General features: G+C 33.5%; 1 protein-coding gene and 1 pseudogene across 1 annotated transcript; both read right to left on the bottom strand.

Annotated features, from left to right (window-relative positions):
* Window positions 1-1,649: 1,649 nt before the first annotated feature.
* Window positions 1,650-5,517, bottom strand: LOC104109727 (chitinase-like protein 2). Its single transcript, XM_009619077.4, has 3 exons — window positions 4,863-5,517; window positions 2,706-2,865; window positions 1,650-2,325 (listed from the first exon to the last, which is right to left on the bottom strand). The coding sequence occupies exons 1-3, from the start codon at window positions 5,257-5,259 to the stop codon at window positions 1,911-1,913; spliced, it is 972 nt and encodes a 323-aa protein (XP_009617372.1). The 5' UTR covers window positions 5,260-5,517; the 3' UTR covers window positions 1,650-1,910.
* A 3,844-nt stretch (window positions 5,518-9,361) lies between these two features.
* LOC104109726 (CMP-sialic acid transporter 5-like) lies at window positions 9,362-16,035 on the bottom strand (annotated as a pseudogene).
* Window positions 16,036-19,636: the final 3,601 nt, after the last annotated feature.

The following is a 19,636-nucleotide window of genomic DNA, read 5'->3' as shown; positions in this document are numbered from 1 at the left end:
TTAAAAACCACGACCTACCCTTGTAGGATTTCAACTTCACTACTGAGCAAACTTTAGATTACAACCTATTGTAACCTAAGAATTAACCTCTTAATCCCTCACTAACTTGTAACAACTTTATTATAAGCCACTTTGTAATAACTCTATTACAAAGACTTACAACTCGACTAACTCTAGCCAAGACACAAACACAATGGTTTATGATTTACAAAGGTTTCCTACACAATGCTTCTAACTAAGCTAAGTAGGAAATACAAGTAAAAAACTTTAACAAAGATGCAACACAACTAGGGACATGTAATGACTCAATACATGAAGCTGATCCTTCGTTATGTTATTCTTTGTTCTTGATGCCCTTGAGAATCACTTGCAAGATTGGCACAGACTTGAGAGAAAATGCTTGATCGATTCTTGAATGTGCAAGTGTTTTATTTTACCTTTGCTTGATGTAAATAACTCATTTGTGACATCACTTGAATGATGTAAGCAAGTTAGGTAAAGGGCATTCCCCATAAAGTTGACTGATGCATTATTTTTGTATTGTTGCGTGTGCAGGCAGCAACTTTACAGCTGTAGGGAGTTGACTGGGTACGGTCACCAGGGAAACTGATGTCCATATATTCCCCTTGTTGTTTCTTTGTCGTCTGAAGAGTTGATTTACATCTCCAGCCTGAGACTTGTTATTCCCACGTACTTGAGGGTGTGTATCAGGTTTCTTATCTGGTTCTTGTCATTAAGTTTGTTAGATCATCAAAACATTACAAGGTACATATAACCTATCAAATGCTAATGTTTATATTCATTTATTGTGTTTGTTTGGTTCGTTACTTTTTAAATATATATTAAATATCGATACTCATTCGTTAGTCAACTTGTTAATGTATATTAGTTTTAGGTCATAGTTTTATCTTAAAATTTAAAACCCATACACTTCAAACCCTAACTTCGCCTCTGTTGATGGACATAGTTACTCTGTACTTATGCCGATGAAAAATAATAAATACCTCCTGGATGCTGACCCAGATACCACTATCATAAAAACGAGATGAATAATCTTGTGATTTGAATAAGACACTAATTGAAACGTAGGAGTGGAGTAGTTAATAAGGAAGAATGACTCAATTTGGGCGAAGTAATTGAAATTCCAACTCGTGACACTATTTATTCTGAACTAATCTCTAGGGTGATAATCTCATTGTTCATGACATAGAATGACCGAGATTTTTAACACGTTCTATGCAAAAATAATAACAATATAAAAGAGGAAATATCCAGGAAAAATAGGTGAAATAATCAAAGAAAGTTAAAGAGTAGCAAGTATAGCATAAAAGGTATATGTGTGCACAATTTGACACGAACACTATTATTAGTATAAAAAAAATGTAAACAAGAAAAGCTCATAGAGAGTGGAAGAAATGTCTTGACAACCTTTTTGAATCTCTTAACTTGGTAAAAGAAAGGGACAGTCTCGTAAGGAGTGGATAAAATGTCTTGACAATCTTTTTTTGAATTGTCTTAACTTGGTAAAAGAAAGGGACCGTCGTATGTTATTGTCAACAGCTTCCTTCCTCTGTAATGAACCTTTTCTCTTTCCTCTTCTTCTTTTCCTTTTATTGTTTGCATATTCATTTTAACAGTTCAAAAGATAATAGAGTAAGTTTTCACATTGCATATTATATATCAAGACTGTTAAAAGCACACTGCGCAAATTACACGACCAAAATTCACTTCAATAAGACACAACAAGAATGCGCGACATCCTTAATCCTTATATACTGACTCCCAAATACACAGTTTACACCGGGAGCAGGACAAAGCCGATCTTGCTCCACTTATTGGATTATGCTTCTTTTTGTGAAAACGTCGAGGATAAAAGCAGCAAATGCAGGCTGTCGAAAATCCATGTAGTCTCAAGAAGAAGCAGTTGAGGAGGAAGATGGATTGAAAGGTTTTTGTTCCGCGCAGGTGAGTATGTCATGAGGCCCTGCTTCCTCCCGACCAACACCCATCAAGTCGAGGTAATAGAGGTAGTGGGATATGATGTTGTTCATGGAGTCGACATCACCTTGGTTACAGACATTGTCACCGTATAGGATGTTCATGGTGGTGCCAAAACCGGGAACTCGTTTAGACAAAGTATCATTCTTTGTAGGCTTCCAATTGCCAACAAAGGCATCATGTGCTGACGGCTGACCCTTTTTAACTGGATTCATCCACTGCCAAATCGCAGCCTGGAACGCCAAGGTTGCGTTTTGTTCAATGTATTCGGGATGATTCAACAGATCTATCTTTAATGCTTCTCCTATAGTTCCGTAGTTGTAGTTCCTAGGTAAAAGTACCAAGGATAAACATATCATTAGTGCTTGTATATGCTAGAAGAATGAACTCAATACTTAATCAAATAAAGAAACAGGCATCCGCTCAGGCAGCCGCAGAGGTTTGTAATAGGCCTTATCATTCAACTTTAGCTTGAATTATGTTAATTGGAATGCAAATGTTGTGACAAATATCAAATGAGCTAAAAGACTTTTCTTTTTCCTTTAACAAAGTTCTATCTTGTTGCTAAATAAGTTAAAAGTTAATGTCAAATCACACAACTAAAACAACACCATAACAGAGAAGAGAACTCAATGGGACTGAGTGGTGTGTTGATAACAAAGAAGAATTAATAGATAATCTAGACAAATTGGTAACACAATGTTTACCAGTATATAGGCAGGGCACCACGACCATAATATTGAACTCCAGGAGAGCACGGGTAGGTTAATTTGAAGAAATCATCACAATAATCTTGGCTAGGACTCATTTCCTTGTTATAGCACAGCCCCCAAGCGAATGGTCCGCCAGTGGCGACTCCATAACCACCTGTTTACATAAAGTCGTAAAATTGGCCGAAAGAAAAAAGAGTTCAATACAAGGGCAAGCACGGCCGAATCAACAAGAGGATTATTAAAACGTAATATACTGTGGTTGATTGTTGAGCTGAGTGTCTATCGTAAACGGCCTCTACCTCACATGAGGTAGGGGCCCCACTTGTGAGACCACAATGGCTATGTTGTTATTGTGATGTAATATACTGTGGTTGACACCCACTAGAAGAAATGTATGGTGATACAACTGTGTTACGAATGTACCCATTATGTGGGACTCATTTGGGATTCTGTCAAATTACATTTGGGACCCTGGTTGAAAGTAGTGCCCAAGATGCCTATATATATAGTAGAGAACATATTCTATTAGGGCTATGCTATGAAGTTAGTTTATTTTATTTGACTTAGTTTGTTAGATCTGGAACCTCCTTTCTTCCCTTTTTATTTTCTTCTTCCTTAGAAGTTTTGGTTTCTAGTTTTGGAGTATTTGTAATATCTGGAGATGAACTCTTATATTTGTGTATGTGATTCCGATTATCCATTTCAATACAGCATGGATTCACTACAATACAACTGACAAACCATTGAACATACCCCTGGAAACAACTTAAGCAATCAGGATGAAGAAGTAAATCCAACAATCATCTGCTTTGAAGTAAATTTAACTCTATCAACTAACGAACCATATCACTTTTTTTTTAAACTGGTATAGTACTAAGGAACCATTTCACTAGCACATCTCGAGAATAGCTTTAACACAGCGCACGCGTCCAGATACACAGAGAGATACAGATCAAGCAACAATCTAACCGATCTTTAGATGGAGACAATCCTAAGTGGCTGTCTCAAACTGAACATACACTAGTCAGATCATCAAAACAGACAGATAATCTGTTGGAACAGCAGAAGAATTGGTGCCCCGTTTTTGTATCATATTATGTGGACTAGGCAAACTAAATTGCTCAGACATCTGTAGAATTAGCTCAACAGAAGTTAATTGCACCAGATTCTCAAGGCCCCAATCACATTCCTCAAGATCAAGACGCAAACTAGCCTCAAACAAGATGGTTATGAAACCGGTGATTTTCCGCAAGTGTTCTTTTCTAAGTACTATTATGTTAGATCAAATTAAGTTTTAATCATGACCCATACATCAAAATCCTTCTAAGATCAAAACTTGTCATGACCTTCTCTTAGTTTCAAAAATCATTCTCAATTTCTTGAGTTTCCTAAGTAAAATTTCTTAATATTTACTTCCAAATCTGAAGGGAATCAAATATCTCCATGATCTAAACATTTCTCCATGCATCTTTTCACCATTTTCTGAGCAACAAAGCGTCACAAAGGACATCAAAGGAAAAAAAAACGAAAAACAGAGATCTATATAAGATTATTGAAATGAATATAACAGGCAAACAACAAACAAGTATGCCTCAATCATGTATGTACTAATCCGTGTCAGATATATGAATCCTCTATATCCATTCCACTCAATCTAGAACGCATTTCATCATAATACTCAATAATTTACTTTTTAAAACAAACTAGGAGTTCCACAAAATTAGAAATCCTCCAATCTGATGTTTATCCATGCACTGACATTATGAGCTCACCAGTCACCACCTAAGGGTATGGTGGGATGATTTTGTTCACTCTTAACCAAAAGTCTCTAGTTTGAGCCTTGAGAATGGAATTCTATCGGATCGGAAGCAGCAGAAACCCCATAGTGTGCTTTCTATGGCACAAATTCGGAACTATTACTACCCCATAGCCTGGCCAGTGAGAACTAGATGCATCAACAACAAAAACAACGACTTCGTCTCAGTCCTAAACAAGTTGGGTCGGTTATAGAATTTTCACTGACCACGTTACTCCATTTAAACATCTCATGACAATATTACGCAATACACACACATAACACACACACACACACACACACACTCTTAAAACTAGATGATTGAAGAAAGAAGAAGATATACTTTGAGAACTTACAAGAAGTTTTACTACCAACATGGCCAAGAAAAGCAGCAATTTCTTTCATCTGCATTTGCTTACCACCAGTAGTACCAAATCCAAGAGGCTGATAAAGAGCTGAAGCAGTAATAAAAGATTTATAATCCCAAAAACCAACAGCATGAGCTACAGGTGAATTCCTCTTAACAAACAAATTCTCAAATTGGTAAGTCTCAAAATAATCTGAAATTGTCAAATTACAACAAAATCTTGATAACTTATTACACTCCCAATCTTTAACACACATTTTTTTACCCTTCACTATTTTTACTATTGTTGGTGGCTTAGATGATTCGTTTTCATCCCCTTTTGCAAATGCAAAAATTGTAAGCATTATTAGCATAAATCCCAATACTTTCATCTTTAAAGCTACCATTTTTATGACTTAGGTTAAGAAAATGGTGGGATTTTAAAGAGAAATGAAAATGGGGAAATGAGTGAAGAGAATTTTAAGTGCAAGTTAATTGAATTTTGAGATGTGGGTTTGATTAAAAATTGAAACTTTTTGGGTATTTATAGATTTTCTTGGGTTTTTGGTGAAGTTTTTCTTTGGGTCTAATGCAAGGTAGGAGAAACCAGTGAAAGAGTAAGTGTTAGATGGAGTATCTCTATCAGGAAAGAATCAGTACTAACAACATTAATTCCAATTTAAGACAGTTTTCTTCAGTATTTATTTGGCTTTATTTTAGATTATTTTATTTTAATAATTAAATAATTTCTCCATATTTCATTATTTTTACTTGTTTTGGCGTAGTAATCAATATTCACACTCCCACCAAAAATTTCATTAAAATTTAAAAAATATTATCACTCTGCCACGACCCTTTTTAATAATACTCTTTATTAACATACAAATCTCTAATATATAAATATTAGTAAGTACTCAAAATATATTTAACAACATAACTAAGTCTTAATCTTGTAAAAAACATGGCTTGTATAGAGATTTTGTTTCCCTAATGTTTTATTTTTCTCCATGAATTAATAATAATGCAGAAAATGAAGGCAAATATTATTTTTAATTAATATTAAATTTTATTAATAAATTGATAATCTTAATTTTAACCGAAGCAAGTGGAAATGTATAGAAATTAGAATATTTTTAAAACTACTTTTTTAACAATATTAGGATTTATATTCTCTGCTTTCAATAAGAAAAAAAAAAGGGTCATTTTTCTTTGAGGAGGAACGTTCTAGACTTGGAATAAAGCAAGCAAAGCTGAGATCAGTTAATACCATTACCAACTCCTCTTCACCGACATGACAGCTCACCATTTTATATTTGGTGCCACAACAATTTTTATGGCACAGTTGGCATTTCCAATCTTTTTTTACGATGCTGACCTGTCCATACTCGTGTTATCATGAAACTAGTAAATTTATCAGTGCTTGGCACGGTTTATAATGCATACATAAATTTTTAGAAAGATTAGTAGAGAGTACAGCGAATTTATGTACTACAATATATCTCTTTTTATGAAAAAGAGAACACTTAGGACTATAAATAACATACTTTTGGATTAATTCATAATTTTGGTTTAGTTAGAATATATAGTTCAATATAAATTATAATATATTATATGTTACGACGAAAGCTTATTTAAGTTTTGTTTAATTAAGGAAGATTAATTAAAATTTAATAAATAAAAATTAAAACCAAAAATTAAAATTAATATTACATAACTTTCATCTTAAAACTTATACGAAAAGAATCTTAAATTATTATTAGTTATATACTGAGAAGATGAAAGTTTATTTAAATGAAACCTTGAGAAGTTTTTTTCCAGAAACTTGAGAAGATGAAATACAAACTTTTCAATTATTGATAAAACATCGTTAGGAAGACCACCTCTTGCCCTTTGCAACGCAAAAATTTAGAACTTGCACGCTGAAATCTTGTTCTTTGAGGATACATGTAAAATGCTAAAATAAGCAACAAAAGATAGATTACTGTTATAAAATAAAGACTGTAAAGTAAAGACAAGTATAGAGAGAAACTGATATATTATTCTAACTTCAAACTTATATACATAATGAACTGAATTCTCTTCTATTTATAGAAGAAAGGAAGCTGCTGTGTAAGCTGCTACTGCAAGCTGCTGTGTAAACTGCTTGTAAGTTGCTGCTACAAGCTGCTGTGTAAGCTGCTACTCTAAGTTGTTGTGCCAGATATAGATAATCTTCTATCATGGGTAATATTTATCCATAACGGAGTACCAAAAGGATAAGCTTCTTCAGGAAGCTTATTTCCAATAGAGTACTAAATAGATAAACATATTTACGGCGGAGTCTCATACGGATAAACTTCTTCAAGAAGCTTATTTATAACGGAGTACTAAATGAACATCCATAATATAATATATTCATAACAATTACATATTTGTAAATAATTTTAAAACTTAAGGTGGATTCTTCACGTTTTTCCTCCTTTTGGATGTACATCCACGCCTTTGTAATGTTCTACTTTTTAAATTATCTCAAAACCTTCTTTCAGCAAAAACTAAAAATTACCTTACATTTTAAACCTTTCCTTTTGTATAAATTCTATATCGGTTATTATTGTTACACAATTATCGTTTACTGAGTTCATCATGTTACACCTTTGTAACTCCGACATATCAATATATATTTTTTCTTGCCAAATATACTTTAAATGATTGATATTTACTTACATCTTGATGCATATAAACTTTTCTATTAGTTTCCTTACCATGTTATTATTTATTTTTAACTCTCTTTGCTTTCTATGCATTAATTCTAACTCTTTATCATGTTGATATTATCTTTCTTTTTCTTTTAAGTTTTCAATTTTTTGTTTGGTCATGATCATCTCAATCACCAATTAAAAATAAGTTGTAGCTGTTATTTTGCTTATTATTTTTCGGTGGCATTCGATAACTTTTGACACACAATTAAAAAGCATAGAAAGGTAGAAGAACAATGAAATATGTAAATAATATTTAAACGAACGTGTTTATATACATTATACATTAACCAAAATAAATGAAAGATTTTTTCTCATATATTCAAAATACATTATACATTCTTCTCCAATAGAGACTAATCACACACATATATAGAGAGAGATGTTGAAAAGTAGGTGCACCAGTGTCTCATTTCTTTTAAATAAGTAATTATACGGGAGGACAGAAGAAGCAAACTATTAAAATATCCAAACAAATGACAGAGAATGAAGGAGAAATTGCAAAAAAAAAAAGAAGGAGAAAATAGATAAATACAAATGATGGTCATAGCAAGGTGCCATATCACCTTTTCTATTCCCAACTTTATATATAAATATAGATAGATATGGTGCAATAATAAAATATTTCGATCCTTAATTAAAAATCTAAGGTTCATGCCATAAAAAAAAATTTCTTTTATAAGATTCTTTTGGTTTACATTTGACTTAATTAATACCAACCAACTCAAATATAGTCTTTTTTCCCTCTCAACACGAAATCAAATCAAACCAATTACAAATCAATGTTTCTTGTCACTTTAATACTTTGATTCGGTTCGATTTGATTTGATTTGTTCTATTATCGTCGGTTCGGCTTATTTTTTTCATTCTGTTTAAATGTTGCGTAGAAGCATCTAGATTTCGCCAGAGATTACTTGCAAGACCCAAAATGTAAGATGCAGAAATGACATATTAACTTCCTGTCATTTTCTCCAAATTTATAACTAACCAAACCTTTTGTCGTTTCTTGTAACATGCCAAAAATGCGCTGAGTAATATTTGTATTATCCGGAAAAAAAATAGGAAGAAGCCAAGACAAAAGTTGTTACTAATCTGTATTTGCAAAGTTATTCTGCAAATAAAATAACGTAAAAATAGAAATGTAGAAGAAACAAGTATTAATCCGAGCCCACTGAATTCCCAGTGTTTCCTTAAGAAACTTAATCCCCCCCTAATACCCGAGGTTATAGATTATTTCCTCCTAGAAGGAAACGGATTACACACTAGTGTAGCGGTACTTCAACCCTCAGTGTTTCAACAAACACAAATGATCGGTAGCAAATCACACTTTCAGTTAAAACAATGCAGAAAAAAGGAGAATTCAGAATTTTCGTAAGAAAAATCTGAGGGAATGACTTGCTATTTATAGCCGACGGGTTAGGTTTAAACGTGCAACTCTTCAAGCCGAAGCCGAAGCCAAGTCGAGCGACGACGAGGAGACTTGCCTTCTTCTCAACTCTTTAAGAGCTAGAAAAAGTGTAATCATATATATACTCAACAAATGAGTTTTCCTTCTCCAATATAGGACAATGTTCCTTTGTATGGAGAGAAAATCAAAAATTTATTTTTTCCTCCATTTTCTATTCACCTCAATTTTGAACAGAAAAAACCCAACAGAAGCAATCCAAGTAAAATGTACTACCAAAAAGAAAATAGTACCTATTTCAAATTGTCATCTATTTCTGGTTAAAAAGTGTATAAACATCAGCAGACATATTGTTTAATAAAAATAGCTTCATCTGGGAAGAAGTGGTTGTTTTTCATCAGGTACTACTCCATGACTAGCCTGGAACAAAAATGAAAAAAATGAAAAAATGAAAGTGGTTCAATATTAGAAGGAAATACAACAAAAAATGTAGCTTCTTGAAATATTTGATAAAAGGATTGTTACCTCCCCATAATTTGTTCCTAATTCTGCAATATTTAAAGAGGATGAATCTCTAGAGCTGAAAATAGCACAATAGGAAAAGAGTTGCTGAAACCCTTTTTATTTGGATTTTTAAGCATACAATGTGAAGATTTTATTTACTGAAAATAGAGCAGGCCGGTGCACTAAGCTCCCGCTATGCGCGGGTCCGGGGAAGAGCCAGACCACAAGGGTCTATTGTACGCAGTCTTACCCTACATTTTTGTAAGAGGCTATTTCTCCGGTTCGAACCCGTGACTTCTTGGTCACGTGACAGCAACTTTACCAGTTACGCCAAGGCTCTCCTTCCGGTGACAATGTGAAAATTTTTATATACTGAAATATGTAAAAGATAATACCTATGGCTATCTTGGACATCCATTAGCTTTGATGTCTCGTGTTGTTCATCTTTAACGTGAAATGTACTAAAGAATAAAAAAAAAGTTTAAAGTCAACCTGAAGAATACATAAAAAGGCAATAACTGAACAGTTAAATTTCTGAATTTCAGTACCAGGTGCATTGAGATGAACACAACAGAAATTCCCAAAATGAAGTTTATCGTCAGCGTTTGACCAAACAACAAAGCAGATGCAATGCCTGTAAATAGCGTTGCAATAATCGCCGAATACTTCTTCAAAATTGTATCTGTTACATATAGAGAAATAATGTAACTATGTAAGTAAAATATACAGTAGAATGTGATGAAGGAAAACAGATCTTGACTTGTTAATACCACAGAATTACATAAAGAACTAAAAAGGGCAGCCCGGTGCACTCAGCTCCCGCTATGCGCAAGGTCCAGGGAAGGGCCGGACCACAAGGGTCTATTGTACGCAGCCTTATCTTGCATTTCTGCAAGAGGCTGTTCCACCGTTTGAACCCGTGACCTCCTGGTCACATGGCAGCAACTTTACCAGTTACGCTAAGGCTCCCCTTCAATTACGTAAAGTACTGTGACAAAAAAAAACTCACCAGCATATTTGTAGAAAAAAGAGGACAGATTTCCATGAGCTGCACTAATAAATATCAGAAGCATGGTTTCTTTTGACTGCCCGTGCAATATATCAAAGCTACTCGGACCTGAAAATTTCAGAACAAATATATCAGGAGCTGGATAAATATTGTGGATAACAGCAACCTAATAATATAGAAAATAGTCAAAACACCAGAGGCATGATCCTACACTAGCAAATTGTCCATCTGACAAAATATATGAAGTATTTTTTAACGCTGAATCTCAAATGTTGACACTAATTCACCTGTTTACCATTTATCCTTTTTTATTTGCAAAAAAAGTTAACTTTAAAGAGAAAACTAAGATTCAAGAGTCATTACCTTTGAATATAGCCATCCCTAGAATGGCAAGAAAGTTGAATATAGCACCATATCCATATAAGCATAAGTTCTGCAAATTAAAAACAAACCTGTCAAATGGTCAGGAACAGAATTGAAATCTGTCGAAAAACTTGCATAATCTTTATTGCTATAGAAACAAGATCGATCAACATAAATCCAGTTGACATTTTAGTTCAACTGAGGCAAAGTATATAATTTGATAATTGGTGCTGCTATAGTAAAAAAGACCGGTTCAAACCGACTATAGAATAAGGCAAAGGATATAAAACTAGAAAGAGTTAACTGCCCCATGGAAAAACCAAGACAGCCAATAACTATTCTGATTCAAAGGTACCTAAAGATAAATACTTGTGTCGTATTGGCTCTTCAAAGCATATTCATGGTACACTGAGGCCAAAGAAGGCACAATAACCTGCATACATAACATCCTGGTTAGCCAATAAAAAACGCGTTTTAAGTCTTGAATACAGTGGCACATCCAACAATGTGTTCGCAGGTTGTATAACCAAATACTTTAGGGTTGAACCATATATATATACACAACAACAAACCCAGTATAATCCCACAAGCGGGGTCTGGGGAGGGTAGAGAGGTTAGCCCTGGAGGGTAGGAGAAGAGGTAGAGGTAGACCGAAGAGGTATTAGGGCGAGGTGATTAGGAAGGACATGGCGCAGCTCCAGCTTACCGAGGACATGACCCGTGATAGGAGGGTGTGGAGGTCGAGGATTAGGATAGAAGGATAGTTGGTAGTGGAGCTTATTTCTTTCCCATACCTGTAGTATTAATATTGCTCTTGTATTTTCTTATGCTTCATTCTCTTTTACTACCTGGTGTTTCGGTTTCTCAGTCTTATTTCTACTCTTGTTCCTTTTGCTTCGGATGGTGTACTATCGTGTTATTATTTACTGCTTGCTGTTATTGCTTTTGCTTTGAATTATTGTGTGAGCGTGTGTGTGCGCGCGCGCGCGTGTGACATATATCCAAGAACTCACTCACTCACTCTATTAGTTCACAACTTACTCTGAAACTGCCATTGCTTAAGCACTATCTAGGTGTTTACTAAAGTATCTCAAATTGAAAACTTCACAATTATTGGTAAGAGGGGCTTTGAATTACTCACAGAAATCAAAGTGTAGATGTATGCAATTGCTGTAACTGGAAGACCAAAAGTAGTGGTACCTTCAGGATGGAATTGAAGTTGATTTACGCTAACTCCAATAAGCAACAAAGCAAGAGCTTCCAACTGTAACACTATCAATACAGTTATAAGGATATCAAACTTATATTATCCTGCAGAAAACTATACAGAATTTTTTGCTCCGTCCTCCTCACTACCAATACTTTAACCATCGACTTAATCAAATTAAATTACTATTAGGAGTTTAAACTAACCTGAATTATGGAAAATCGGCGTTTCATGATAACTTTCAGCAGTACAGCAATAACCAGAACCTGCACTTGGAAAACAGCGAAAAAGTATATGCACGATTACAGGTACACTCAGGATAACATAATATCCATCATAGGAATACAGCATTCTTCAAGTCAAGAACTTGAAGTGTCAATCACATGATCAGTGAAGCCAAACAATCAGATGATAGAAACATTCAAATATAGTAGTATACCTTTAGATTGCTCAGCATCTTCACTGTTGATGGATTGAGATATAACTGCAGAAAAACGTTAAGATCATAATGCATCAGAGGAGAAAATTCTGCAAATCAAGAATGATTGAGGAATAAGAAAACCCCAAGCATGTTGTCAATTAGCTAAGAAGCTGAAAGACTATTATCCACTAACATATTTTAGCAGTGTTGGGCTAAACCAGCCCAAAGATACTCTTAACATGGTGTGATATTGTCCGCTTTGGGCCAAGCCCGCACGGTTTTCCCTAAAAGGCCTCACACCATTAAAAGATCCCTACACCTACACCTTATATGTAGGCTCCCAATCTTTTTAGCTACCAATGTGAGACTTTGTTCACACGCCCAACAATCTCCCTTCGAACTAAGTTCCACATGGCTCACATCAATTTTCGAGATTCAATGTGTGTCATCCACATTGTTAGAGTATTATGGCAATTGAAGCCCGCAACTAGCTTCTTCTTGTATGCGCACCGTCCCGCACCATCACTTTGCCATCTCCATACTTGTCCCGCCGAACCTGGGCTCTGATACCAGTTGTTGGGCTAAACCAGCCCAAAGATACTCTTACCATGGTATGATATTGTCCACTTTGGGCCAAGCACGTACGGTTTTTCCCAAAAGGTCTCACACTATTAAGAAATTACTACACCTTATATGTAGGCTCCCAATCTTTTCAGCTATCAATGTGGGACTTTGTTCGCACACCCAACACCATGTTAAGAGTATCTTTGGACTGGTTTAGCCCAACAAATAGTAATAGAACGATCAATTAAATAGTAGATGGTATATAGTCACTGTCTTCTAAAATGAAAATCTAGTCAAATTCGTTTAGTGTTGAGATGAAAGAGAGAAATCTGCATCACATAGCGATCCTCCAGCACCAATAGCGAGCACATTGTAAAAATAGGGTAAAAACAATCTCTTATAAATTGTTGAATCCCCTGCTAAGAGTATTCACGTGCCGTGTATGTATTCTTTTAAACCTCCTTGTCAGAATTCTTGGCTCCGCCACAGGCCACAACTTTGCTTTTTGTCCTTTATGATGGAATTAGATGAAACTAAGCGCAATTCCAGTTATTAACATAGCAAATTGCAAGGTATAACATGCATGAAAAGGATGGAACTATCACTTCAACGCTCACAAGTAAAGAAAAATTCAAGAAATATTATTACCTGCATGATGAATTTCATGTAGTTATTGATAGCATAGAGTAATGCAGGTACAACTAGAAGGACATTGTCGCGGGCACCCTGAAGAAAATTCAAAAATGCAGATTTTAACAATGTTACCAATTATTATTTTGCTTAGCCAGGATATCTATAAAAACATATAGAATATGCTATCACCCTCTCCAGAGGGCCAGGATTTTTGGACACCACCAACATTGTCCACAAGGGCATTTACCTGTACAAAAGTGGATGCCGAAAGAAGTGGCTTTTCTCCAACTTTTTGATACCTGGACTGCAGAAAGAATGCAACATGAACATACGATTCCGCCAATATCAAATTAATCAATCAATCAAGTGTGTCGTCTCAGTCCCAAACTAGTTGGAGTCAACTCAATAAGTCCTTTATATCCGTTCCGCTTTATTTGGACCATTTCCGCCTCAAGCCACGAGCATCAACAAAGAAAATATATCAACTAATCATTAACTACACCTCAATCCCAAATAGTTCGGTTCGCAATATGAATGTTCCATTCTAGCACTATCCATTTCTTTCCAATTTGCTTCAAAGTGAAAATTGTAATGGGAGAAAATTAAAAGAAGAGATAAAATTACCTGGAATAAAATGATTGCTATTGCAAAGAGAAATCTCGTTGCCTCTGTCAAGAAGTTGACACTTAGGGGATTAAACTTGAATTTTCCATCCACTTTCGACATAAAGATCAAAACAGGCTGAAAAACGAAAGAGAAGTACCGAGTAAGCCTTTCCCATTGGAAAATCAAACGCAGAAAAGATGTAATGACATCTAAGCTAGGAATATAGGTATGAAATTCAAAAATAGCATTTACAAGTGGTAATTAAAAAATAGCCACAGTTTCAAAAGTAATAGAAAATTTAGTCACTTTTCATGCAAAGATAAATCTGAACGAAAACACTATTCAAAATCCGAAAAATATTCCAGCATAATATACTGGAGTTCGAATTTTTTACATGTGAACTTCCAGTATAATATACTGGAGTTCCAGCATAGTATGCTGGTCCAGCATAGTATGCTGGTCCAGCATAATATGCTGGAAATTCATACACAGGTGCTCCAATCTCCAGTATATTATGCTGGAACTTTTCGTGTGTTGGAGTTCCAGCATAATATGCTGAAAGTTCATACACAGGTGCACCGGTCTTCAATATATTATGCTGGAACTTTCTCTGTTGCAGCAATATAGTGGCTATTTTTAAATGACTTTGCAAACGCTGGTTATTTTTCAATTACCAGTCCGAAAACTGGCTAGCCCGTGCTATTTTCACAAACAAACCGTGGCGGGATTTTAGTCATTTTAAGTTATTGAGTTCTAAATTGAGTTCTAGTCATTTTGACAAGAGTGAGTTACTCTAGTGGTAAGCACCCCCACTCCCAACCAAGAGTTTGTGAGTTCGAGTCATCCCAAGAGCAAGGTGGGGAGTTATTGGAGGGAAGGAGCCGAGGGTCTATTGGAAACAGCATTCCTACCCAGAGTAGGGGTAAGGTCTGCGTACACACTACCCTCCCCAGACCCCACTAGTGTGATTATACTGGATTGTTGTTGTTGTTGAGTTCTAAATTAATAATATGTACATATTCATTCTTAAGAGAAATACAGTATTTGAACTAAATTTATTGCATTCGGCTGAACCCATAACTTATGCATTGGCTGTGTTACTGTCAATTTCTGACATATTAAAGTAACTGAACTATGTGCGAATTGCTCAGAAAAAACAAATGACGGAACAGTCAAAATTCTTGCTCCAAATATACAAATGGCAGATTTTTTTTTATTTAAAAAAAAAAAAAAAAAACTACCGTTGAACATTTTGACTAGTGATGCTATTTATAGAACAAAGGATGATTAAAAAGTATTTAATAAACCCAGAAAATTTGACCTTCGGATTATTTGTGTATCTTTTGAGTATTCACACAATACACATGGTTCAGTTACATTAAAACGTGTGACACAAAAATAATTTCGTGATTTTACTGTTATAAAGGATAAAATTAAATTACTTTAATGTGATAAAACATAATTTTATGAATTTACTAATTTAGTAATTATACCTGAAATTAATTCAAGTAAGTCGAGCAAACAATTAGCGTACAGGAAATGACTGCTACCTGTAAACCAACAAGGATACAACACGCGCTGCACTTTATCATCCCGTTCTTCATCAAGTCCGATCCGCAGAGAATTTTCCGGCGAGATCTCCGGCAAATTGAGCTGAGTCAACGGGCCGGGACAGAAACTTGGACGTAATGAGAGAATTTACAGGATCTTCTGAAACTTGCGCGCGAGAAATGAGTTTAATTTTCAATGCATGGAACATGGAGAGAAAGAGGAGTTTGAGGAATTTAATAATACTAGTATTTATGCGTTGCACGTTAGTAATAGGCAACATGATGATTTAAATATTTATTTATATAAAAAATAATAAAATTTAATTAATGAGAAAAAATTTATGTATAATAATACAACAATCATCTAAATTCAAAAAATATTATTGCATTAGCATAATACATGAATTTAAAATAAAAGGACATCATTAAAACTTACACAAATGATCAATTTTGTCATGTTAGTTAAATAATTATGTATTATAGTTTAAAAGTATTTAATGTGATGGTATTTTAACGAACACTTCTTTGTGCACAATATTTTCTTGTGTATGTTTCCTCATAATGCTTTGGTTGCTCCGCCTTAACCAGAACTCTTGTTGTCGATCTTGATATCCCTCTTGAAAGTGCAACATACAGTTGTTCGTGCAAGAAAATATATTACGGTAAATATAGTCCAATATTTAGGATGTTTGTCCTTATACTTTATTTATTATATTTACAAAATATAAACATACTAAAAATTATTTTCACACAAATTTAAAAGGATATTCTTTAGTTTCTAAAGACGAAAATTGAATTCAGGGATAAGAATATACTTAGAAGCACATTGACCAGTATCATAATTTTTGCATGTATGACGTTATTGTTAAAACTTCTATATACCATCTGTGTGCTATTACATAAGCTATTCGGCATATCTAAGTTTTTCAGTATCATGACATGTATATTTTTCTTCAAAATCAACTTATATACAATGGAAGATCAACTTTGTCTATTATATATACGGTGACATTAATATACGTAAGAAATAATAAACTTGACAACAAATATGTATGGTAAAAGGCCATTTGGTATAAAAGTATTTATATATTCTTCTTGGTAGTAATTATTGGTATCATTTTCTGCTATGTGAAAAACAGAAAAACATTTTGTTTTTACTATAAAATTTTGCAAGCAACCTTTTATTTAGTTGATCGACATATTCATTTTTGCTAGCTAAAATATCTTTTTAATTCTGTCATGCGATTTGCACAAATTGCGTTTTAATCTAATGATATAAATATTTCTCTTATGAAATGCAGTATTATTACCATTGGGATTAATAACCAAGTGTTCAGGAAGAACCAAATCATCTTTTATTGGATGCTATTCTTTGGTTCCAACACGAAGCAAGAAGACACTGAATATTGGATTTGTTCTTACTTTATATGTCTTGTCAATTGAATCTTTTTCATTTGAGGCTAGAAGTATAACTTTGACAAGCAAGCTTTTACAGTCTCTGCTTTTATCGATTTTGAAACTACTGGTAGTACTTGACATAAATTACCTCCCAAATCATTAATTTTCGCCAAACGGTTCATTAATATCCAATATATCTCTAGAACTTCGAGCAATTATTTCGATCATTTGACACTTAGCCATAAGTGTTTCATCCCATATTATCAATTTTGGTTTCCTTATAGAGTGGTAATGTATTGTCAATACGGAGGATTCTTATAAAATTGATTTTATTAAACCTTCCTACATATTTTTATTAAGAATTTAATAGACAAAATTTTATTAATTTTAAAATCTTGTATATTAAAATTAGCATAGAAGATATTGTAGTCAAAAAAATAAGTTATTGCAGTAATATTTTTTCCGTATGAGTTCTTCCGTTTAATATTTTAGGGCTATTTTTAGAATATTAATATTGTATTTATACTTTTATAATAATATATGCTCTCCTTTTTCTAAATGGATTTGGACAATATAATATATTCTCAAATTAAATTAGTAATAAGACATTATAATACGTTTTCAAATTAAATTAGTAATATGAATCTTTATGAAGTATATCCTGAAAGTAATAGGATTATATGACTAAAGATATTTACTTGTTCAATTTTATATGAATTAGAAAGCCCGAAAGTAATTATACTAATAGGATTCCTAAAGGTAATCATGTAGGATTCCTAATGTGTAGTATTATGTCCTAAAACTAATAGGATTATAAGGCTAATATCTAGAATTCCGGTTATATCCTTTTATCATGAGTTATTATGCTTAATATTATAAAGTTGTATTCATGCTTTTATAATAATATAGATAGATATAGATAGATAACGTTTAATAAGCCAACTTGTGGTTCTCTCTCCGAGTACGAGGAAATCTATTGTTTCCCCAATTCTTCAATGCCCAACTAAAAATTTCACGGGTTGTCCTATTTGGTCATCAATATTTAATTTGTATCCACTTTTAAAAAAAAATTAACTGATACATAATTTTTGGGTAACTTCAGATACGTTTTTCTCTTCTTCTTCGCTGCTACTTTCTTCTTCTATGTATTTATGTCCCATGTATCCAAAAGCTTCACTGTGTCTTTCCTCTTCTCTGTATTTATGTCCCATGTATTCAGGAGCCATTTGGCTTCTTTGTTCTTCTTTTTAGTTACAAAAATACCATTCTAGATTGTGCTTAGGGTTTCTTCCTCTTCTTCTTAGTTGCAAAATAAATTTTTTAGATTTATTATTGTTTCGACAACAATGATGAGATTTGTTCTTTATGATATTTAAAGGTTATATTTCAAATTTGAGCTCATTTGGAGTAGATTTGTGCATTGAATGGTGTGTTAGATTGTTAAAATTTGAAAAATAAATTTATGTTTCAGAACTTAAGATCTGACTTCTAAAATTGCATTGAAGAGATAAAATTACTTAAGATACAAAATTTTTAAAGTTGCATTGGAAAGATAGAAGGTTTCAGAAGTTGCATTGAAGATAAAACTAATTAAGATTCGATTTTCTGAAATTGTAAAGAGAGAAGAATTTTAGATCTGATTCTGAAGTAACGTTGAAGAGATAGAAGAACTTCTGGTGGGTAAATTTTTATGCGGTACGGGTATAACTTTAATGACGACCCCAAAAATGGGTATCTGTAAACTTTTTTTAGTGCACAAAGAGTTTAAATTAAATACACCATAATTAAGAAGTTTTTATACTATCAAGTTATTCACATAATTTATCTTATTTTTAAAATTATAAAATACCGCTTTTTAAGGAAGCTTGCCTATAAATACTCTTTGAATAACCTATAATCTAAAAAGTTATTTACAACGATAAGGTATATAATTTAAACTCACACTGAAAATAAAAACGAGTGGGGAAGTTTCTTTGTATACACGCACAATTAAGGAGCGTGAAAAGTTTAAATTGTTGACTATTAATCCAATCCGTTAATTAGGAGATTGGATTGGATATCTAATGAGAGACTTGAGAGTTAGAGTTCAATAAATTAATGTTTTGACCAATTTTTACATGCAGTGAAGTAGATGTCACGCAAGCAGTGGCGTACATAGAATTTTTCGTAAGCGGTGTCACATTTTATAATAGGTGAACAAAGAAGTAAACAAATAAATAACTATAATGACATCATATTTATAAAAAAAAAATCAAAACATTAGTATAAATCTCTACAACGAGTTTTTATTTTCTGAAATGTATTAACGATAGTCTCATTAGAAATACTAGTACCAAGTTTGTCTTTTTTCAAGAATGATTTGTGTAATGACCCGACTGGTCATTTTGAG

Source organism: Nicotiana tomentosiformis, chromosome 12 (assembly GCF_000390325.3).
Source record: "Nicotiana tomentosiformis chromosome 12, ASM39032v3, whole genome shotgun sequence".
In the NCBI taxonomy this organism is placed as follows: Eukaryota; Viridiplantae; Streptophyta; class Magnoliopsida; order Solanales; family Solanaceae; genus Nicotiana; species Nicotiana tomentosiformis.
Note: the sequence above shows the minus strand (reverse complement) of the source record. Positions and strands in the feature narration are given on the sequence as shown.

Excerpts from the sequence above, each read along its gene's own strand:
- LOC104109727 (XM_009619077.4), bottom strand. The coding sequence starts at position 5,259 with ATGGTAGCTTTAAAGATGAAAGTATTGGGATTTATGCTAATAATGCTT. Across the intron at positions 2,866-4,862 it reads TGTTGGTAGTAAAACTTCTT|GTGGTTATGGAGTCGCCACT; the intron begins GTAAGTTCTCAA and ends TTATGTAAACAG. Across the intron at positions 2,326-2,705 it reads GGTGCCCTGCCTATATACTG|GAACTACAACTACGGAACTA; the intron begins GTAAACATTGTG and ends ACTTTTACCTAG.